Source organism: Triturus cristatus, chromosome 9 (genome assembly GCF_964204655.1).
Source record: "Triturus cristatus chromosome 9, aTriCri1.1, whole genome shotgun sequence".
NCBI classification, from domain to species: Eukaryota; Metazoa; Chordata; class Amphibia; order Caudata; family Salamandridae; genus Triturus; species Triturus cristatus.
The window spans coordinates 699717279-699741139 of record NC_140592.1 but is presented as its reverse complement, the minus strand read 5'-3'; the positions used below and the strand labels follow the sequence as shown (position 1 = coordinate 699741139).

At 47.0% G+C, this 23861-nt stretch overlaps 1 protein-coding gene across 8 annotated transcripts in view; it reads left to right on the top strand.

Moving 5' to 3' along the window:
* EHBP1L1 (EH domain binding protein 1 like 1) overlaps positions 1-23861 on the top strand; it is a 262674-nt gene that overhangs the window by 101238 nt on the left and 137575 nt on the right. For all 8 annotated transcript variants that reach the window (XM_085625832.1, XM_085625831.1, XM_085625828.1 and 5 more), the window contains 3 exons: positions 19292-19387; positions 20620-20673; positions 21636-21814. In XM_085625832.1, coding sequence (XP_085481958.1) covers positions 19292-19387; positions 20620-20673; positions 21636-21814 — 329 coding nt within the window. The remainder of the gene's footprint in view (positions 1-19291; positions 19388-20619; positions 20674-21635; positions 21815-23861) is intronic.

Below are 23861 nucleotides of genomic sequence, written 5' to 3'. Positions count from 1 at the left end.
ATAACCCACTGTGTTTACAAATTAAAGATGTCTGGCTGACCTCAGACCATGAGAACAATCGACCACCTGCGATGTCAACTAAAGAAGTTTCGCTGGCAGGTTGCAATAGACGCCTCAAATGGCATGGAATCTCTCAACATGAGGGGAAGCTTGCTTCAATTAAAGAATTATTAGCCAGGAAATATATTAAGCTCTCTGAAGCCAGTAACAGAACGGATAACCCCCAACTTATATCCTCCCTTTACTATGACACCATTAATAAGATAGGGGAATTTTTTATTCTGGGAGAGAATCCTCCCCGTAAAGTGGACCCCGTGCAAGGCTCTAATCCATGGTATTCTAAAGATTGTAGAAGGGATAGAGCGACCTTATCAAAAGCCCTAAGGAAACAAGATATCAACTCAATTAGAAGGGCGAGACGGGACTACTCTAGATCTTTGATAGTCGCCAAACGAAATTGGGAGGAAATGCACTGGCAGGAACTAAAAGAGGCAGCATTAAATCGAAATTCCCCGGTCTTTTGGGACCTCCTAAACCGAGGCAAACGGGCTAAAACCACATCTGTCCCAAATCATATAACAGAGCTGCAATGGTTTAACCATTTCTCTGCTATACATGCGGGAGAGACTGCCTCCGTAGACCATGTGGAGGAGTATCATTCGCCCCCTGCCATAAATTATCCAGCCGAGACCAACTTCGGGACCCAAGAAGTTATCCTGGCTATCAAAAGTATTGCACCCGGCAAAGCGGCAGGCCCAGATGGCCTTCCAGGTGATCTTCTTCTACACGATCCAATCCCATGGGCTTCGTTCATTTCTGTTGTAATGAACGCTATAGCTAAGGGCTCTACAGTACCTGAGTCATGGAAAGCTGCAGTGGTAATTCCCATCTATAAAAAGGCCAATAGAGAGGACCCTGCCAACTATAGACCCATTAGTCTAATTGACGTAATACAGAAAGTGGTTGGCAGGGTTCTCCTCATGAGATTGAGGTCTTGGATTGAGAACATGAATGTTTTATCTCATTTTCAAGCAGGTTTTAGACAAAAGGTAGGCACTAAGGATCAGGTTTTTAGATTTTTTATGATCTACTGGAAAGTGGTAGTTTTAGGCAAAGGCACATTATATTTAGCTTTCATAGACCTAAAGTCTGCTTTCAATTTAATTCCCGGCCAAAGATTGTGGCAGGTCCTATTCCAATTAGGTGTCGCCGAAGAGATTCTTGCCTTTTTAAAACTTATCCACAAGAACAACCATGCAAACATCAGATGGGGTGCTCAGGGCCAGCTTTCAGGGAGTGTCGCGGTGAACAGGGGGGTTCGCCAGGGCTGTGTATTAGCTCCCACCCTGTATTCTCTATACATTAACGGGGTGGTGGATCTCCTTATAGAGGTTCCAGCTGATGCTCCAGTCCTGGCTGGTGAAAAAGTTCCTACTCTCCTGTTCGCCGACGACACTCTCCTGATTTCCAAATCTCCGGCTGGCCTGCAAATTTTTTTAAATAGGTTTGACTCCTTTTGCAAGTCCCATGGTCTCATCATAAATACAGAGAAAACTAAATTAATGGTTATTAATCCCCCAAGACGATTTAGATATGCCCTTAGTCTGGATGGCACACTGCTAGACTTCGTGGACTCCTTTGACTACTTAGGCATACGTATTGTAAAAGGGATAAAGTGGAGCTCGCACTTGACCAAGATGCTCCTATGCCACAAGAGGGTATCTGGTGCCATTATTCGAGAACAACATCTCTCTACTAGTCGACCAGTGGCACCGGCCCTTGTGGTATATGAAGCACAGGCATTATCTAGCTCTATGTATGGGGCTGAAATTTGGGGTTATGAAAACATCCATGACCTGGTCATGTCTGAGAACAAATTCATGAGGAATCTTATCTCTGTTCCCACTTCATCTCCTCTAAAACCTTTGTTTTATGACCTAGGCAGACACTCCATTCAGGACATTGCACGACTCCGACCTTTATTATTCTGGGCAAGACTCTGTCGGACACCGGAACTTGCCAAATATGCTGCAGGCTTAACTGAACTCATTTCTGCTGATACTGGGAGGAGGTTAAAATGGATTTCCCATGTAAAACAAACGCTGAGAGTCATTGGTTATGCAGACTTTTGGGAATCACAGGTACCCCCCTCGAAACAGGACCTCAAGAAGGCTTATTGGAGTTGGGTTAATACAAGAGAGCTGAATAATATAAAGATGGGGAAGATGAGTGAAGCATTTTTTGAGCATAAGCCCTTTTGTAAATTGGAACCCTATCTTGACTTTATTCTAACTCCACTTGACAGATCACTATATGTGCGCTTCAGGTTAGGGACCCTTCCTCTCAATTTTGTTACTGCTAGTTGGAAGGGTCTTTCCCCTATGTCTGTCGGCTGCCCGAGCTGCACAGCACCCCAAGAGACTATTCCCCATTTCCTATTTGCTTGTTTTCATTACAGAAGAGCGAGAGCCAAGTGGCTGAGACTGATTTGCAGAATGCTGGGTAGTCGTGACTACCGCATTGTGTTACGCATTCTACAAACAGACACCTCGTCCCTCACTATTGTTTGTGGAATTGCTAAGTATCTGGGTTGCGCTTGGTTACTGCGGAAAAAAAACTCGCTCTTCATATGCACTAATTTATTCATGTGGCCTGTTTTTATTATCTGATTTTTATCCAATCATAATGAAATCTCGGTCTTTAAGCTACCTGTACTTTGCACATATTGTTTTTATCTTGTCTATAGTCTTTTTAGATATATTTATGATCGATCAATTCTTTTTATTGTTAATGTCTACTTGATCCCTTTTTATATTATTCTATGTTGTGCTTTTATGATAATGTTTTATTGAATAAAGCTTTACCTACCCTACCTACCTACTAAGCAGGAATTATGATCCACCAATATGCCAATGACATAACTCTGTCTGAAAGTCCATAATCAAGACTTCCATCTACTCAAGGAATGCTTTGTCCAAATCCATGCCTGGATGTCAGGCTCCCTTCCAAAGTTCATTCTGACTAAAATGAATGAAACATGAGATGAAGCAAATGTATAAAGCGCACAATTATCAAATGGCATCAAGGTACTAGAGGCAATAGATCCAGCTAAGAAAAGAACCAGAAAATAAACCTAGGAGAACCACAAACACTCTAGGGAAAAAGCCAGGTTTAAAAGGGCCTATTTAAAGGGCAGATGGTCCTTAGGGCTCGTTAAGTGGTGTGTAAGGGTGCTCCGCAGCTTAACCGTGGTCACTGAGAAGGATCTTTCTTCTCATCTTACCTTCCGAAATGTAGGAACCACCAACATATTATGCTAGGCAGAGTGGAGTGGCCTGCTCTGCATGTTCCAATTAAATTTGGTGCTGATAGCTCAACGTGCTGAACTGTACAGGGCTTAATGAGCAATACACAAGGCTTTAAAACTGATTTGCTTACTAACTGGAAGCCAGTGCAGCTTAGCAAGCACAGCAGAAACTGACTGATACTTGGGAATTCCTAGGATAAGCCTTGCCGTTGCAGCCTGAACAGTTTGAAGTTTCTTATGCGAATACTTGTTGATCTTTAGATAAAGGGCATTGCAGTAATGAGTCTTCGAAGAGTTCAGTGCCAAAACTGCTAATTGTGGGATGTAAAGAAAAAGTCCCACAATATTCCGACCATATTAAAACAGAATGATGCTGTCCGGCTTATCGGTAGATCAAACGAAAGTAAAATGTCAACTATGACCCCAAGAGTTTTTGCAGATTTCACTGGAGAAGGGAAACCTCCCAACTCATCTGGCTGCCAGTCGCTGCTCCAGATCGAGGGCTAACCTCCAAAGTAAAAAATCTCAATTTTATCAGCATTTAACGTAAGGCAATTATCCCTCATCCAGACGGAGATTGCCTTCATACAGTTAATAAAATTAATGGCTATTGAGTGGCTATCCTCTGTGATTGATACAGTGATCTGCGTATCATCAGCGTAAGACAATACCTGAAGACAAAATGATTGGATCAGCTTTACTAGGGGGGAAACATATACATTTAACAATTTGGGACTTAGTGAGGATCCCTGTGGACCCCACAAGGAAGGGAAAAGGGTTTAGATTTCAGCTGACCACAGGCCACTGTCGGTGTTGGATCAGTTAAGATTGACTTTAGAATATTCAAGGCAGTGTCTTTAAAGCCCAACTGAGCTAAGTGAGACATGCGTAACACCGGGGACACCATATTGAAGGCTGCAGACAGATCTAACTAGATCAGTGTCGCAGCCTGACCCCCCATCAACCAGCGATCCGATGTTATCTACCACCGAGACCAAGGTGGTTTCTGTACTGTGGCCTCTACAAAACCCAAATTGTGAAGGGTCCAGTTACTCGTGGTCCTCCATGAATGTCATCAACTGCACATTTAAATGTTTCTAGAATTTTTGCAGGAATTGGAAGTAGGGATACAGGCCGGTCGTTTTTCATGTCTTTAGGATCCAAATTCGTTAATTTAAAGAGAGGTCTAACTGCTGCCTCTTACCATGGCTTAGGAAAGCATCCAGTCAAGATGAAGTGGTTTATGATAGAGGTCACTGGCCCTGCAATTTTTTGTGCAGTCAGATGAATAATTTAGGTTGAAAAGATGAAAATATAGGTTCATTTACCAAGTTCTCTTCCCTCACTGTGGTATGAACTGTCTCCTGCGGGCCTTGTTCTCTGGAGTTATGCTTCTCCTCCTGATCGCACTTTTTCACAAATTCAGCATGTATAGTCAGAATTTATCACTAAAATCCTGTGTGACATCTGAATTATTTAGGTTCTTGGGGGATGACATTGTATTTATTATCTTAAACAACTCTCTGGACGAGTTTGGGACAATAATAATTTTCTCAGTGCAACATTTTTATTTTTCCTCGACAATGGCATGCTTATAAGTCTCTTATCAGAGCTTTATAAAAATAAAAAAAATCCAGAAGTTCTCATTCTCTTCACCAAACTCGTTCTTGACTACGACAAATTTCTCTCAGAGATTTAAGTCATTCTGAAAATCAGGGAAAAGTGGGCTTTTCCCTGTATCAATATCTTACCTTAGTTGGAGCAACCAAATCCAAGACCTAGCTAAGCCAGCCTGAAAATTTACATCAGCATTGATATTTAATTTTCTGCTATTAAGGGCACTTGAGAACCCTGTCTCTGTCAGAACTTTCCAATCATTGCTTAAACATTTCTTGACCAGTTTTCTACAGGCCCCGTAAGGGGGCTTCCAAGTCAATGACAAAATGACTGCGTGGTGATCCAACCAACGTAGCGGGAGTGCCTCCTCAAACCCCAGCAGTGGATTGTTAGAGAAAATTCCATCCAACGTGTGTCCTGCACAATACGTTGGCACATCAACTAATTGGGTAAGGCCAAAGCTAGTCATGGTTCCAGCAAGAGAACTCTAGTCATTACATCCTTTCTCCTCTAATTAATAAAATACGTCCACTAAATGTAGTGAATGTGCCAAAAGAAGAGCATATTCAGAAATAGATTTCAAACTTGAACCTGAAGGATTCACCCACTCTGCCCCAGTCCCTCACTGACTATAATTCTCTCGATGTAACGATCATCAAAAACTACTCCTTCAAAATACATGTTATGAAGAATACTCATAAAACCTGTCAACAATTCACCCTTCTATTCATACTACAAGTCTGACTCCAGAACTACCACCCAGCCCTGGTCGTCTCTCACCCAGACAGTGACAATGCCTTCTTCTCACCTGGCTTCACATTGAGACCACGTACATACATCTTACATGCTACCTCTCAACTCACGAAAGGGCTGAAAACGTACAGCTATATACCCACGCCCCAATGACCTGCATTGATTGATCCTCTAGGCCTTTATCACCTACACGACTAGTTACATCACATATGAGCACTACCACCTATTGCACAAGCCTATCGTATCGTAGTAGGCTAATGCAGCACAGGAAGCCATAATACTCAAAATGAAGGCATGTAAGAAAATGATCAGGAGACACTCTTTTTTCGCCAGCGTATATACGATCTGTAACAACATCATTCACGTAACAAGCACGTAACAAGCTCATCACATCTGGAGTTAAGAAAGGATGCTAAAATCTTGTCTCATTGAGCACCTAATCATTCAAAATTTAGAACCCTTCGTGCTCTACAACCTTCTAGACCACAGAAAAGAACTACCTCAGTTTTCCTCACCGATTATAAATAATTACGACGCACTCCCATTTCCCCAGGCTCACAAGCTAAAATGCTTCCCTACTTTATTAGTGTGTATAGCAGTTTGTTCTGCAGTAGCTAGGTTTGCCTTCAACTTATCTACAATGGTTTGTATTGAGAAGGCAAAGGTTGAGTTAGTTCAGTCTCTGAATTTGTGTAAAACCCTTTACTAGGTCTGTCAGATCCTTGGGTTGAGAGAAGTCATGTTTAGTAAAAGTCTACTGAGCAAGTATGTCAAAAAGCTGTATGTTGGATGATTTCGTTTAACGGTCTGATTCCTACCTTTTTTGGTGCAATTATACCAAAATCAGTAAATACTGAAACTGTGGAGTGCTGTATTTATGGGTGCAGTATTACTGCACTGTTCTGAGTTCTGCTCCTTGAAATGGGAGATAATGCAGCAATACTGCAAGTTTACTCACGTTCCAAGGTGCTAAAACTTGGAATAATGTGCTTTTTTCACCGCAAACATGCCAAAAGATTTTATCGAGTGATATTGATGCTGGGAAAAACTCACATTAGTGCTTTAGTTGGGATTTTTGCAGTAGTAAGAATATGGTCTTACAGGTTTATGGAAAAATATTTTGTTCTGTGACTCCAATCCCTGAGTTCTGATAGCTTCATCAGTTTAGTCGGCCATCATAGACATATGGGGAGCCAGAATTGTAGAAGTGTATGCTGGAATCAATTGCCCGTTTCTAGAAAGTTATGTGTTGGGGGAGTGTGTTCTATGTGTTGTGGAAAAGCCATGTAACAGGTGCCTGTGTTCTTGGGATTTGTACAAAAGACTTGAAAACCATTTGATGAACCTTTTGACAAGTCATTCGTTGGGTGAATGCATCCATGCATTTGCATAAAAGTTATTTTCTGGAACATTACGTCGCATGAGTCTGAACCCAGGCACGCCGTGTGTTTGCCTTGTCTTCTATATGATATTTTGTGTAAGATAATCTGGTGGGGGAGTCCAATGAGTGATCTACTAAAGGATTCATATGTTGGCGGAATCCGTTGAATAATCTTTTAGTGGTTTGCCAATTGTATGACCTTTTTGAACTGTATGACCTTTTTGAGTATCCATGTGTTGGAATAGTATTCGTTTTGGAACAGTGCTATGGATGAAAACTGAGCATTTTTATGTACTCAGTGAGTCTAATATATTATCTCTGGACTTGTTAGTCATTAAATTCCACCTCTTTGTAAATCTACTAAGAGCCTGGGAAACGTTATTGTTGAGTTGTGGTCATTTCCTGAGTTTAGGGGAAAAATGTAGTTTTGTTCAGTACTTTTCCTGAGTTAAAGTCAACGTTATGTCTCAAGCATGCCCATTCCAAGGTACATGCTCTGGAAAGCAGCCAATTGTTGTGTGGATTCCTTACATGCGTTTCTGAGGAAGCTGTATTGAATGTGCCCGTTACGTAAGTACAGGAAGACATCAATCATGTGTTGTAAGTGTACAAATACATCATAAGTAAGTGAACAGAAGTCAGTAGTTCAAAATAGTCTGTTCTGTCATTTTGTTCAGTAGATGTGCCGGAGATGAAGGCTGAATCATTTACCTAAGTTTGGGAACATGACATAGCTTGCATGATTTTATGATAAGTATTTAAGCCTGACTCATTCACAGGGCAAGTCCCTGTTATGAGTTTTTGCATATCTTCAATTGAAAGAATTCCTTCTATGGTTTAGTGGTAAAGTCTTGAGTTGATAGAGGCTAAACTTCTTTCTTAGAATAAAATGACAAGTCAATTTTCTGTGCACAGGGAGAATCTCTGCTTGGGTAATCCAACTGGTTACGGTTTGGTGTGTCTGCTCTTAGTAGCTATTGGGTGGGGGAGTAGGAGGGGCATGTTTTTTTTTTATAAACTCTTTTTATTGAAAAAGTGGCATGTTGAATATCAGAGACACCGCATTTCCCATGTAGATATTGGCATACAGTGTTATAGCACATCAAAGACCATTTCTCCCCTCTGCAGCATAGTTGACATCAGGAATAACACGTTAATCGACATTAATAGCCTCTTCCCCTCGACCCTCTGGTGGTTCACATATCTCTCCCCGGAAAGTGTTCCAAGTCCCCCAAATTTGCGACCACTTTTTCGGGCAGCCCCTGGAGACATAAATAGGTATCTCAGTCACCATGCACCAGTCCATGTCCTTGGCCCAGTCCACAATGTTCGGTGAGGTCGGAGCACTCCACAGTCGTGCGATATTTCGCTTTGCTACCATGAAGCCCAATGTGACCCATGTCCTCTCTCTGGCTGTAAGATCAGTAGGGTCCCATATGTTCAACAAAATCAGTTTTATATTGCACTGTAACTGCCGCCCCATCACTTCCCCCATCACTGATACAATCCCCTCCCAGAATATCTGAATTGTATTGCATTCCCAAAGTGTGTGGATGAAGGTGCCCTCTTGGCCGCAATGCCGTGTACACCCACCGTCTGGGGTGTATCCCATATGAATCAATGAGGGCCCAGACAGATACGTCCTGTGGAGGATTTTTTAGCTGAACCAGTCGTAGTCTGGAGGAGATGGCCACTTCACGGGGGGGAAGCCACCGCGGCTCGCCACTCCTCATCCTGCAAGCCGGCAACGTTGTGGTCCCATTTAACTCTGAGCCGTGTTAAGGGATCGGTCATGTTGTTAATAAGCTTCTTGTAAATAAGGGATATGGCCTTTTCCGGCAGATCCCCATCTAGAATCCTGTCTTCCAGAGGGGAGGAATCATGGAGGGCCGTACCCTTGGGGAGAGCCGATAGTAGCGCGTGCCTAATTAAAAAATATCTGAACTGCTCGGAGCTGGCCATTTCATACTCTTGACTTAATTGAGAAAACAATATGACATTCCCGGATCTCCAGAGGTCTCCAATTCTAGAGATATCGATGGTGTTGGAAAAACACACTCCCACACTGGAAGGGTGGTGGTGGTCTTCCGGACACACTGTGGTAGCTTGGCTCGAGTGGTCAGGAATCAGGCTCCGTGCTAAGCATACGACATACCCAAACAATAACCATGCGTGCATCCGTTCCAAAAACGACTCTACACCGTAAAAAATTGTGAAAATATCTTTCTTTATCTTCTTTTTCTCTTAGTTGCTGATTGGATAAAATAAATAACAATCACAATATACAAACTTTTTAGATAGTGCAGGTCAAATAAATACTGGCTTAATGATTCAATAAATAGGGGTGGTCATAAATAATGAAGACATAAATATAAATGCAATACATACAGGCAATTAAATATTCTGAGGCAATAAATACTGTAAACCAATCAATATTGTGCATCAATAAATACTGTGGACCAATAAATACAGTGAAGCAATAAATAGGTTAAATACAATAAATACAGTGCCCCTAATAAATACTTAAAAGCTGACAGTGACACTCATAGAATCAGTTCACTTTTGAATTCCTAAGGGCTGATTTGGCCCAGGCACAGCTTGTGGGGATGTGGAAGGCTTGGGGGTGTCTACTCCCTGGCTTGGACAAGGCTGAGGCCTAAACTGAGGTAGATCAAGGGGGGGGGATACCAGAGACCTGGCCCTCTCCCTCCACACAGCTTCTCTAGATTAGTCCCAGCTCACCCCTGGCACAGTCAGGTTGGTTCCAGCACCTCCCTAGCCCCTTAAAGCAGTCTCTCAGGTCTCCACAGGGCCTTAGGCGCCCTCTACTCCACTTACTGCCCTTTTTCTGATGCTCCGGCGCCGCTGGAGTCGTGTCGACGCCGTGAGGCGGTTCCAGTTCGATGTCGGCGGCCTCGGCACAATGTCAGTTCTCTGACGACGCCGGTAGGCGGCTCCGGTCTCGATGTCAGCGGCCTCGGTTCGATCTCGACCTCCGATTCGATGGCGTCGGGCAGTCTTTACTCGATGTCGACTTCGGGCGGCTCCGGTCCGATGGCGACCTCGGATTCGATGACGTCGGCCGGCCTTGACTCGATGTCGACTTCCGGCGGCTCCGGAGTGCGATCCTCACTCCCGACCTCCGGTGCTCCTCTCCTTAGGTTTCCGGCGACTCCGGAGAGCGACCTCCACTCCCGACCTCCGGCACGATTCTCACAGGTTCCGGCGACTCCGGAGTGCGATCCTCACTCCCGACCTCCGTTACACTTCACCTCGGTCTCCGACGACTCCGGAGGGCGGACTTCACTCCTCCGATGACGCCGCTCACTCGACCTCGGGTGACTTCCTCCTCGACCTCTGGTACTCCTCACGACCTCTGACGGCGCCCTCTCTCGACCTCTGGCGGCTCCGGGTACGACGTCTGCTTTTCCAGTCAGCGCCGCTTCTCCACCTCGGGCTCCAGGTCTCAGGCTACTCGACGTCGGACTCCAGGGAAACCAGTTTCCAGGTCAGGATCTTGCTGTTCTCTGTTTCTAAGGCCTGTTCCTGCTGTCCAGGTCCTTAGGATGGTTTTTCTGGCTTCTTCCCACACAGGGCTCCAGGCTGGGCTCAGTCAGTAGGGACTAGTATCAAGGGTGGGTTTATGGACCCCACTCCAGGCACAAGTTTCCACCCCTGCTGCTTCACTCCTTCCTCCTTCTGGTTTCTGCTGCTCACTCTTCACCAGTCAGGTGCCAACTGCCAGCTCCAACTGCCAACTCTCTGTCTTAGCTTCCCAACATTCTAAACCGCCTCCAACTGTCACAGGGTTCTGGAATGTTCTGGAAGGTGCTGGTAGGTTCCAGTGGATGCTGGTGATGTCAAAGGTGGCCACCATTTTGTGCTCCAGGCCCTCAGACAGAAGTTTCAGGGGTAGCTAAAATGGCTCCCTGAATCTGCAGCAACACTAAAAAGTCTGGTGGTTCCCAAAAAGGAAAAATTCAAACAGGGTTTGAGGCAAAAGTGGGACAAAATAAATAATGATGAGGAGGGACCACCCAAAGGGCTGACAGGTCTAACACGCGTCCCCCCCAGCTGAAAGTGGGGAGAGCTACCCAACCCCTTGGGAGTTCTCATCACTAAGGCGGAAATACCTTGAGAGACCGTCTGCATTGGCGTGGTCCACTCCAGGCCGATGCTCCACCTGAAAGTCCATTCCCTGTAGGGCAATAGACCACCTCAACAACTTGGGATTCTCCCCCTTCATTTGCATCAGCCAACGAAGGGGTCTGTGGTCGGTCTGAACCAGGAAGTGCGAGCCAAACAGGTATGGCCGCAACTTCTTCAGAGCACATACCACTGCAAAGGCTTCACGCTCTATTGCACTCCACTTCTGTTCCCTGGGAAGTAGTCTCCGGGATAGGAAGACCACGGGTTGATCCAGACCCTCTTCGTTGAGTTGCGATAACACTGCCCCAATGCCATGTTCTGATGCATCTGTCTGGACAATGAACTCCTTGGAAAAGTCTGGGGCCCTTAAGACCGGGGCCTCGCACATGGCTTTCTTCAATCTCACAAAGGCTTGCTGACAAGCCTCCGTCCAGACTACCCGTCGAGGTTGTTTCTTGGACGTGAGCTCCGTGAGGGGGGCTACGATGGTACCGTACCCCTTCACGAAGCGGCGGTAGTATCCCGTGAGACCCAAAAATGCTCGGACCTCAGTCTGTGTCTTGGGGGGTTCCCAGGCCATGATGGCCTCGATCTTCGCCTGGAGGGGTTGCACCGCTCCCCTACCCACCAAGTGTCCAAGGTACACTACCGACCCCTGCCCGATCTGGCACTTGCTGGCCTTGATCGTCAATCCAGCTTGTCTCAGGGCCTGGAGAACAGCTTGCAGGTGACGCAAGTGATCCTCCCAGCTGTTACTGAAGACGGCTATGTCATCCAGATAAGCAGCAGAGAAACTCTCCATTCCGGTGAGGATCTGGTTTACCAGGCGCTGAAACGTGGCAGGTGCGTTCTTGAGCCCAAAGGGCATCACACAGAACTGGTAGTGGCCATTGGGCGTGGAGAAGGCTGAACTTTCCCTTGCTCCATCAGTCAACGAGATCTGCCAGTACCCTGAAGTAAGGTCAAAGGTACTTAGATATTGGGCAGCTCCCAGCCGGTCAATCAATTCATCCGCCCTAGGGATCGGATGAGCATCAGTTTTGGTCACTGAATTCAGTCCCCGATAGTCCACACAGAACCTCAGTTCTGGTTGGGCACCCGGTGGTGCAGCTTTTGGTACTAACACCACCGGACTGGACCAGGGGCTGCTAGAAGGTTCGATCACTCCTAGCTCCAGCATCTTAGTGACTTCACTATGAATGCTGGCCTTCACCTTGTCTGACATCCGGTAGATCTTGGACTTCACAGGTGGGCTGTCTCCTGTGTCCACGTCATGGACGCACAGGTGAGTCCTACCCGGGACAAGGGAGAACAACGAAGAGTACTGCCCCAGGACCTGGCGACAGTCCTCCTGCTGTTCAGGAGTTAGAGATGGGGAGAGAATCACTCCCTCCACCGACCCATCCTTCTCTTGAGACGCAAACAGATCAGGGAGAGGCTCGCTTTCCACGTCCTCTCCTCCGTCAGTCACCATCATCAAGATGACTTCGGGCCTCTCGTGGTGGGGTTTGAGGCGGTTGGCATGCAGCACCCGCAGGGGCTGACGAGGGGTCTTCAGGTCCACCAAGTAGGTAGCCTTACCCTTCTTCTCCAACACCTCAAAGGGTCCTGACCAGCGATCCTGGAGGGCACTAAGCTCTCCTGGTTCGATCACCCACACCTTCTGGCCAGGCTCCAGCTCCACCGGGTGAGCATTGTGGTCATACCACGCCTTCATCACTGCTTGGCTGGCTTCCAAGTTGTCAGAAGCTTGCTTCCACAACTTAACCATTTGGCTCCGGAAGGCCAGCATGTAGCTCACCACATCCTGGGGAAGCTTTCTGGGAGTTCTTTCCCATCCGTCTCTCACCAGGTTGAGAGGTCCACGTACAGGGTGCCCATACAGAAGCTCGAAGGGGCTGAAGCCCACTCCCTTCTGTGGCACTTCCCTGTAGGAAAAAAGTAAACAGGGTAGGAGGACGTCCCACTTCCTCCGCAGGCTTTCAGGCAGACTTCTGATCATGCCCTTCAAGGGGTTGTTAAACCTCTCCACCAGACCATTTGTCTGGGGGTGGTAAGGAGTGGTGAACCGGTATGTCACTCCACACTCCTTCCACATGGCCCGCATGTACGCTGACATGAAGTTGGTCCCCCTGTCGGACACAACTTCCTTGGGAAAACCCACTCGGGTAAAGATTCCCATCAGGGCCCTAGCCACAACAGGTGCTGTTATGGTCCTCAGAGGTATTGCCTCTGGGTACCGTGTGGCATGATCCACCAGAACCAGGATAAACCTGTGACCAGCTGTAATCGGTGGATCTAACGGACCCACAATGTCGATGCCCACCCTTTCAAAGGGGGTGCTAACGACAGGAAGTGGTTCCAGGGGAGCTTTCAGCTTCACCCCTGTTTTCCCACTGGCTTGGCAAGACACACATGTCCGGCAGTAGGTATCGGACGACACTTTCATCTGAGGCCAATAAAAGTGTGGGACAAGACGGGCGAAGGTCTTGTCTTGCCCCAGGTGTCCTGCCAATGGTATCTCGTGAGCCAACTCCAGAAGGAAGGCTCGATAACGTTGAGGGACTACCAAGGCTCATGACGATCCGTGTAGGGGTGCCTTGGGTTCACTGTAGAGGAGGCCATCCTCCCAGTAAACACTGTAGTTCCCTTCAACGTTCCCTGCTGCCTGGGCTTCGGCCTGTCGCCTCAGCCCCTCAAGGGTAGGGCACTCCCTCTGGCCCTGGCAGAATTCCTCCCTGGACGGGCCTCCCTCCACGTGCCACTCGGCCGGGATGGGTAGGTCCTCCAGGTTGGTAACGTCCCCCACCGCAGACTCCTGGTCCACCACCTCCGGTGGCCTATCCGTCCTACGGGGTGTGGACGCCGAGGCAGGCTCCTCCTGTCCTCGGTTCTTCCCTTGACTGGCAGCTGGCTGGGCCTTTGTTCCAGGCTCCAGCCGAAACGAACTCCCTCTTCGGGTAGTCGCGGACCTTGTGCTAACACAGGCCCAATCAGGTGTACCCAGCATCTCAGTGTGAGTCCGGTATTCCACCTCCTTCCAAGCGTTGTGCTCCATGTCATTCCCCAGCAGACAATCGACTGGCACGGCAGGGCTTACGGCAACTCGAAGTGAACCTGCAACTCCCCCCCATTCAAAGGGAACCTCGGCCACGGGATAGTGGCCTGTTCTGCCGTCAGCCATCGCGGCTGGGTGGAGTACATCAGGAATTACCTGCTCTGGAGACACCAGTTGGCTACGCACCATAGTCATACTGGCTCCTGTGTCTCTCAGAGCCTCCCCTCTTTGGCCGTTGATGGTGACCCACTGCCCATACTTTGCGGTATTTGCGGGCACCTGGATCTTAGGAACCATCTCCCGTTCTCCCAGGGACACTAAAGTGACACCCGCCCACTCCCTTCCCTTAGTTAAGGGCATCTCCTCCCCGAGCACTACACTAGCTACTCCGGGGGTCTTTCCTCCAGTGGGAGGGGGTGGTCGTTTCAAGCACTTCGGATCTCCTTTATAGTGTCCAACGCCACCGCACTCATAGCAATGGACAACCCTTGGCTGCTGACTCTGGCCAGGATTAGGGTTTCTGGGTGGGTTAGCCCTAGGGGTGAATCCCGTTCCCTTCCCTTGGAAGTTATTTTGGGGGCCTTTGGAGAACTCCTTTTTCTTTTCCCCTCCCTCTTTCTTCTGGGGGGCGCCCTGTCCGGCCTTTTGAGTATCCCCTCCAGTCCCCCTTGTGGACACCCGGGTACTAGCCCAAATGTCCGCCTCCTCAGCAAGCTTCCGGGGACTGGTCAGCTTGCTATCCACCAGGTGTTGCCGCAGTTCAGGGAAACATTTCTCGAGCAGGTGTTCCTTCAGTACTAGGTCAAACAACCCCTCGTAGTTCCTCACTTCACTGCCCTGAATCCAACCTTCCAGTGACTTCTTTGCATAGTCCAGGAAGTCCACCCAATTCTGTGTGCCCAGTTTGTGACTACCCCTGAACTTCTGTCTGTACTTTTCAGGTGTTAGTCCAAACTTTCTGATGAGCGCCAGTTTCATGGTGGGGTAGTGGGTCTGCTCATCCTCTTCGAGGGCCAATAAAGCATCCCTACCAGCTGGAGGCATGTACTTGTACAATCCCCCTCCCCAGTACTTCTCTGGAACCCCATGGGCCCTCAACGAGACCTCATAGGCCGCTAGCCACTTGGCGATATCATCGCCCACTCCATAGCTAGCTACTATGTCCTTTGGCAGGTATGGTTTAGGTTCCCTGGTGATCTCTTGGGTTTGGCTGCCACCATTAGGAACATGTTGTGCCCCGATTCTCAGGATCTGAAGATCTATTTCTTTCAGTCGTAATTCATGGGCCATCCTCTGTTCCTCCTTCTCCTTCTCCAGCCTTGCTAAGTCCCATGTGAGCTGTCTTTTCTCCCTCCGGTCTGTTAACTCCACTTCAGACAAGCCACCGCTAGAGGCACTGCTGCCCTTCCTAGAAATGGTTCTGGGCCCCGCTGACAGGTTCCCCACCTCAGGTTGGTACATCTCAGCCCCCTCGGTGTCAGGCTCTCTATCCCTGTCCTCCTCCTCAGCCTTGCTTTCTCAGCGTGCCTCCCCCCAAGCCCTTAAGCTGGTTTGGAGTGCACCCTTCTTTGCTCCTGGGGGACAGTACACCCCCTCCCGCTGGCAAAACTCCCTGAGCTGGGCCACAGTGTACGTTTCTAGATTTTCTAGTACAAATTCCATCTCGCCCACTCAGGTTAGAGGACAGGTTTTGTGCAGTAACTATGCAGGGGGGTACCTTTAATAATACCTCCTCCCACCACCAGAGTAAATTTGGAAAAAACAAAAACCCACAATTAGGAAGGCCGCTTTGAGAAAACTCCCGGTGTAGGCCTATGGACTACCCACAGTTATTGTTGAGTATACGTAGGCACAGCTCTATCCCACCACTGAACACCAATTTATGTTGGAAAAACACACTCCCACACTGGAAGGGTGGTGGTGGTCTTCCGGACACACTGTGGTAGCTTGGCTCGAGTGGTCAGGAATCAGGCTCCGTGCTAAGCATACGACATACCCAAACAATAACCATGCGTGCATCCGTTCCAAAAACGACTCTACACCGTAAAAAATTGTGAAAATATCTTTCTTTATCTTCTTTTTCTCTTAGTTGCTGATTGGATAAAATAAATAACAATCACAATATACAAACTTTTTAGATAGTGCAGGTCAAATAAATACTGGCTTAATGATTCAATAAATAGGGGTGGTCATAAATAATGAAGACATAAATATAAATGCAATACATACAGGCAATTAAATATTCTGAGGCAATAAATACTGTAAACCAATCAATATTGTGCATCAATAAATACTGTGGACCAATAAATACAGTGAAGCAATAAATAGGTTAAATACAATAAATACAGTGCCCCTAATAAATACTTAAAAGCTGACAGTGACACTCATAGAATCAGTTCACTTTTGAATTCCTAAGGGCTGATTTGGCCCAGGCACAGCTTGTGGGGATGTGGAAGGCTTGGGGGTGTCTACTCCCTGGCTTGGACAAGGCTGAGGCCTAAACTGAGGTAGATCAAGGGGGGGAATACCAGAGACCTGGCCCTCTCCCTCCACACAGCTTCTCTAGATTAGTCCCAGCTCACCCCTGGCACAGTCAGGTTGGTTCCAGCACCTCCCTAGCCCCTTAGAGCAGTCTCTCAGGTCTCCACAGGGCCTTAGGCGCCCTCTACTCCACTTACTGCCCTTTTTCTGATGCTCCGACGCCGCTGGAGTCGTGTCGACGCCGTGAGGCGGTTCCAGTTCGATGTCGGCGGTCTCGGCACAATGTCAGTTCTCTGACGACGCCGGTAGGCGGCTCCGGTCTCGATGTCAGCGGCCTCGGTTCGATCTCGACCTCCGATTCGATGGCGTCGGGCAGTCTTTACTCGATGTCGACTTCGGGCGGCTCCGGTCCGATGGCGACCTCGGATTCGATGACGTCGGCCGGCCTTGACTCGATGTCGACTTCCGGCGGCTCCGGAGTGCGATCCTCACTCCCGACCTCCGGTGCTCCTCTCCTTAGGTTTCCGGCGACTCCGGAGAGCGACCTCCACTCCCGACCTCCGGCACGATTCTCACAGGTTCCGGCGACTCCGGAGTGCGATCCTCACTCCCGACCTCCGTTACACTTCACCTCGGTCTCCGACGACTCCGGAGGGCGGACTTCACTCCTCCGATGACGCCGCTCACTCGACCTCGGGTGACTTCCTCCTCGACCTCTGGTACTCCTCACGACCTCTGACGGCGCCCTCTCTCGACCTCTGGCGGCTCCGGGTACGACGTCTGCTTTTCCCGTCAGCGCCGCTTCTCCACCTCGGGCTCCAGGTCTCAGGCTACTCGACGTCGGACTCCAGGGAAGCCAGTTTCCAGGTCAGGATCTTGCTGTTCTCTGTTTCTAAGGCCTGTTCCTGCTGTCCAGGTCCTTAGGATGGTTTTTCTGGCTTCTTCCCACACAGGGCTCCAGGCTGGGCTCAGTCAGTAGGGACTAGTATCAAGGGTGGGTTTATGGACCCCACTCCAGGCACAAGTTTCCACCCCTGCTGCTTCACTCCTTCCTCCTTCTGGTTTCTGCTGCTCACTCTTCACCAGTCAGGTGCCAACTGCCAGCTCCAACTGCCAACTCTCTGTCTTAGCTTCCCAACATTCTAAACCGCCTCCAACTGTCACAGGGTTCTGGAATGTTCTGGAAGGTGCTGGTAGGTTCCAGTGGATGCTGGTGATGTCACAGGTGGCCACCATTTTGTGCTCCAGGCCCTCAGACAGACGTTTCAGGGGTAGCTAAAATGGCTCCCTGAATCTGCAGCAACACTAAAAAGTCTGGTGGTTCCCAAAAAGGAAAAATTCAAACAGGGTTTGAGGCAAAAGTGGGACAAAATAAATAATGATGAGGAGGGACCACCCAAAGGGCTGACAGGTCTAACAGATGGTATCCCATTTGTCGAACCCCTAGGAGCGCTACAACCGACCCAGCTGGTCACAGTGCCAAAGTGGCGTGGCCTGAGAAAGCTTACCCTCCCAACCCAGGCTTTTAGTGGCTTCTTGTCATATGTGCACAGCATGTTTTGTGGGGCTGGTCAAGACTTTTTCCTGAGATTTTGTATAGAGTGCACCCGCGAACCCACCCCCCAGGAGGAGCCATCGATCAATCCGAAATGCTGGGTCATCATGTCGCTTGTAGGTGCATTGGTTAATGGCAGCAAGCTGCGAGGACCAGCAGGGGCATGTTTTAATAGGGACCAGCGCATGACGTGGAAGACAAAGAAGCATCAGGGTTTTTTTTAGTTTGGATACAAACCATGCATGGGTGAATCAGTGTCAGGGTTTTGGAGTCATTTGATGTCCTGGGAAAAATCATTTTGTGAGTTTGAAACGATGTTGAGTTTTGAGCATATCCATTCCAGGAATTTGTTGTGAAGCCATGTCCCAAGCAAATCCGAATTTGAAACTTTGAAACTGTGTGAATTTGGAAGAATGTGTAAATGAGTGTGAGAAGCATTTATTCCTTTGTTGAATCGATTAGCGTGTTTATAATAAATTCAGACTGTGTGCAAATCCATTCAGTGACTGTGGTGCATCGTTGTCTTCAAAACATCTATTACATATGTGAGGGTAGATCAGTTCAATTAACTTAAATTCATTCCATGATTTTGGAAGCAATGGCATCCTTGGGCAAAGGTATTCCCTGAATGTAAAACAGTAACATGCTTTGGGCCTGTCAGTGCATTTAGTACGGTGCTGTGCCTGGTATTTGGAGAGTGTTTACCTTCAGTTTGAAGAGATACCATTTCTAGGTTGAGTCCTTTCTGTGTATAGACATGGAAGTCACTGATTGAGTTAATCCGTTCCCTTGAATTGTTTATGGATAATCCTGTGGGTGCATTAATGGTCTTTTGAGGTTATATTATCTCAGATGAGGAAATTAGTTAACAATGAGTAAAAGGCTGGAGGACCAGCGTGTGTTAGATTGACAAAAATATCTGTACCAACTTCAGCCTAGTCATTACACAGCTAGGTATAATCCTCTTCTGTTCTCTTTCTTTTCCTTTAGCCTCACAGCTGGCAGCCGGGCATCAAGAACCCCTACCGAGGTGTAGTAGTGTGGATGGTGCCAGAGAACGTGGACATAAGTGTGACTCTGTACCGGGTAACAACTCTCTACTTTTCCGCACAGCTATCAAAGACTTTATCTACACACAAGACTTTACTGGACTAAATGTTTCCCTGTACTTTTCTACTCTCACTACACCTGTGTGTCGAGACAGCTTTTAATTCATATGCCTTGCTTTATTATCTTTATAGTTTTCTGAGAAAGTACTCATTACTTTCTCTATTTCTGCAATCTTGTGTCTTGATGGCTGGTTCTATAACAATTGCCCTTATGGGAAAATACCCACCTTCTGTACTTCATTTATCCTGTTGAGATGTTTGCATGTCTCTTTCATGTTCCATTGTTCCTCTGCAATTTAATATTTTAATTATCTCTGTCTTCTGGGCTATCCTTAACCTGTTTTATTCTTCCCAATATGTGTTCCGTAAATCAGCACTGCACACAGTACTCTAGATGTGACGAATAACACTAGAAACATTTACCAGCGGTGGCAATTACAATGGCAAATAATACTGTTGATGTGGTCATCAGATATGCATCCAATATTCGAAACTTTGTGCTCCAGATTACGCCTCAACAATTGGGCACAGTGGGTGGATACCCACATTCAGAATGGCGCGTTACTCAATGGTACCCCCTCAGAACTGAACGGAGTTGTCCGCACGAGACCACCAAAACCACACACCGCACTGCAGATTAGCACCTAGAGTCAGTTACAGTAATACAGATGAGGCCTCCATCCAGTATCATATGTATCAAAGGCATTGAAGCCCTGTAGGTGGTCAAAGACATTCACTGTGTGTGATTAGAGAAGTATCTGGATTCTAAGAACGAGAGTGGGCAGTGTTCTTTAAATTGGTGTTTTTATAAGTAGTTTCCTAAATTGGAGCAGGGTTAGGGCTTTCCTGATGGATACGGGGATGTTGTTACAGCTTTGGACGAAATATTCCAGATGAGGTCTACCCATAGTTCTTCTTTATTCTACTTATGGCGACCAAACATGGCAAAATATTCTAGTTGAGATTCTGAGATTTGAACAGAGCACTCTAGATAATGTCACTGGCCACAATTATCCAAACAAGGTCTTACTAGTCCTTTATTGTCTCATTTTAGTGTGGTGCACCATTTTGAAAAATATTTGATGGCAGAATTGTATTTTGTTCAGTTCCAGTCTCCTATATCATGCATGATTGTTAACCTTGTGGTGCAATGAGAACTTGTAGTTGTTGAGTGCGGCTTTTCTCATCAGTTGACGTTTTGTATTCCAGGACCCCCACGTGGATGAGTTTGAAGATAAAGACTGGACCTTTGTAATCGAAAACGTACGTCAGTCAATTTCATCTGCTAATGCAAGCAAATAGTGTGACTGGGTAAGGGACTTCAAAGCAGAAGTTCCACATGGAGAAATGCAAGAGAGAGGAGAGCAGAAGTGTGGTAAAGGTTTGAAGCATGAGGAAGAAGATGGAAAAGCAGCATAGAAAGCATGAAAGAGAGGGTAGAAAGCTAAACGATAGACCAGGCCTTCTCTCTGGCTTGATGTCTGTGTGAGGGCTGGCTTGACCTTTCCAGTGCTCCTTATCCCAGCTTAATCATTTCCCGTAATTGTGAGGTTAAACTGCATTGTACTAATGTGACATTGTCACCACACTTACAGTACCAAGTTTGTATAGCCCCAGTACTACAGTCTCCTGAGTCCCACACTCACTGACCCATGCGTATCTCTCCTCAATAGCATATTCTCTTAGGCCCCACACTCACTGACTTATGCCTATCTCTTCCCAATAGCGTATTCTCTTAGGCCCCACACTCAATGACACTATGTTTATCTCTCCCCAGTTCTCTTGAGCCCTACATTCACTGACCCATGCCCTACAGTCTTGTGGTCCCCACCAAGCACCGCTGCTCGAGATTATAACATTCGGGGCACAACACTCACTTACAGAGCGCTAACCTCCCCACAGGTCTATAGTCTGTTTGAACCCACAATCATGCGCTCTCCTTAAGGCTGCATGGGTACTTAACTCAAGGACATACATTTTAGCCTCTCCTATGCCACATGCTGACGTATTAATCTGTCATCAGCTCCATAGCTTACAGACCCCAACACTGGCAACCTACTTTACAAAGCTTTCTTCCTTGAGCAGGTAGTAATGATGCCTGAGAATTCAACAATCAAGAGTAAGCCACCCTAGTCACATAAAACGTTTTGTATATAGGTCCCTTAGTGATACAGAATACACCAAATAGTGTCTGATGTTTGTTTTCACCCACATTCTATCCTCAGGAGTCAAAGGGCCAACGGAAGGTCCTTGCCTCAGTAGATGTGAACATGAAGAAGTTTGTGAGTGCGACTCCTACGCAGACGGAGCTGAAACTCAAACTCAAGCCACGCTCGGTCAAGGTAGTGGCTGCCACCCTGCAACTCTCCTTGTCCTGTGTCTTCCTACGAGAGGGCAAAGCCACGTAAGTCATACAAGATTTTAGCTCCCTTCTATCTCCACCACGCTCTCCATCCAGTATTTGTGGCACATGGTAGCGGGAGAATAAAGTTCCCAAGTTATATGAAATTGAAGGTTCCAGTCTCATCTTGGTTACTGAATTTATATCTTTGGGCTTGGGTGGTGTTTGTGATAATGATACAGAAACGTGCATCCTTTCAAACGTTGTATCCAGTAGAAGCCGCTCCTACTGATTGTAGCCAGTAGAAGCCACTCCAACTGATTGTAGCTAGTAGAAGCCACTCCTACTGATTGTAGCCAGTAGAAGCCACTCCTACTGATTGTAGCCAGTAGAAGCCACGCCTACTGATTGTAGCCAGTTGAATCCCCTCCTACTGATTGTAGCCAGTAGAAGCCACTACTTCTGATTGTAGCTAGTAGAAGCCACTCCTACTGATTGTAGCCAGTAGAGGCCACTCCTACTGATTGTAGCCAGTAGAGGCCACTCCTACTGATAGTAGCTAGTAGAAGCCACTCCTACTGATTGTAGCTAGTAGAAGCCACTCCTACTGATTGTTGCCAGTAGAAGCCACTCCTACTGATTGTAGCTAGTAGAAGTCACTCCTACTAATTGTAGCCAGTAGAAGCCACTTCTACTGATTGTAGCTAGTAGAAGCCACTCCTACTGATTGTAGCTAGAAGAATCCTCTCCTACTGATAGTAGCCAGTAGAAGCCACTCCTACTGATTGTAGCCAGTAGAAGCCACTCCTACTGATTGTAGCCAGTAGAAGCCACTCCTACTGATTGTAGCTAGTAGAAGCCACTCCTACTGATTGTAGCCAGTAGAAACCACTCCTACTGATTGTATCTAGTAGAAGCCACTCCTCCTGATTGTAGCTAGTAGAAGCCACTCCTTCTGATTGTTGACAAGAGGCAAAGGGGCTGTAGTTCAGTGAAAGGAAATTTGATAAAGTAGTTGTTGCTCTTGCTCTCCTCTAAGTGATTCTAAAACATATGGAGTTCTGCAGAAATAGGAGCAGTCCCTCACATAAGACATAATTAAAAAAAACACTCCAATCTCCGGCAGCAATCCCTCGTGTTCCTTGGCAGTAGCCACTGTTTCAGAGATGGCTTTCTAGGCCCTTCCCTTTGATTTTGCTAAGAGAAAAGCCCAATCAGCCTCTACTTTCTTTTGTTGCTAAATGGGTTTCTCTCTTAGCAAAGCACGGTGAGGAGCAGAGACAGCCTCATGAGGAACAGATAGTATTAGGAGAGCATGAGGGTGTATAGCAGGAGAATAGAGCAGTATATCTAACTTTTCTTGCAGGTAAAAAGCAGCGGCTCTTACTCCCACAGTGCTTCTGGGTCCAACAATGCCCTGTGGGATGATGGGAGCTGGCGGCATAGAATGCTCCCTCTGCAGGCCTGTAACAGTGACAACCAGGCGCGAAGCTTGGTCAGTACAACTGGGTCTGGGGGTGGGGGGAGGATATGAGCTTCAGATTTCCTGACAATCATGCTTGCATGTAATGTTGAAATACATTATATGCCAAGCAGGGCGCATGAGAGGGTCGTAAGAGGCAGGGGAAAGGGAGAGGAATGCGGATTAGTATGAGTACTACGTGAGAGAAACAAAATATTTTGTAAAATAATCAAAATGTTTCAGGACGTTCAAAACAGAAATGTGAAATGGGGTGTGTGTTTTTGTCAGTGTGTGCGTACAAAAATCCCAGGTGAAATCTGACAGACAAATCACCATACTCGACTTAAAGCACCTGTACCCAACTAATCATCAGAAAATACATTTATTAGAGGGGTGTAACACCCCAAACACTTCCCCTGAAGCTGCGCCCCTGATAACAGCCCACAAAGCAAGCATTCTGCTTGGCTAGCTTGCTCCCAAAGTTACATCAGTGGAATTTCCTTTTAGTGCACATTGTTTTAAGACAGAATTCTATTAAACCATCTCTGTTTTGTATCATATTTGTATTTATATATAGCTTTCCAACTCTGAGGCGGCTTTGACGCACTTTCTCAGTGGATCTCAAGCTCCACTATCTGATAAGTACAA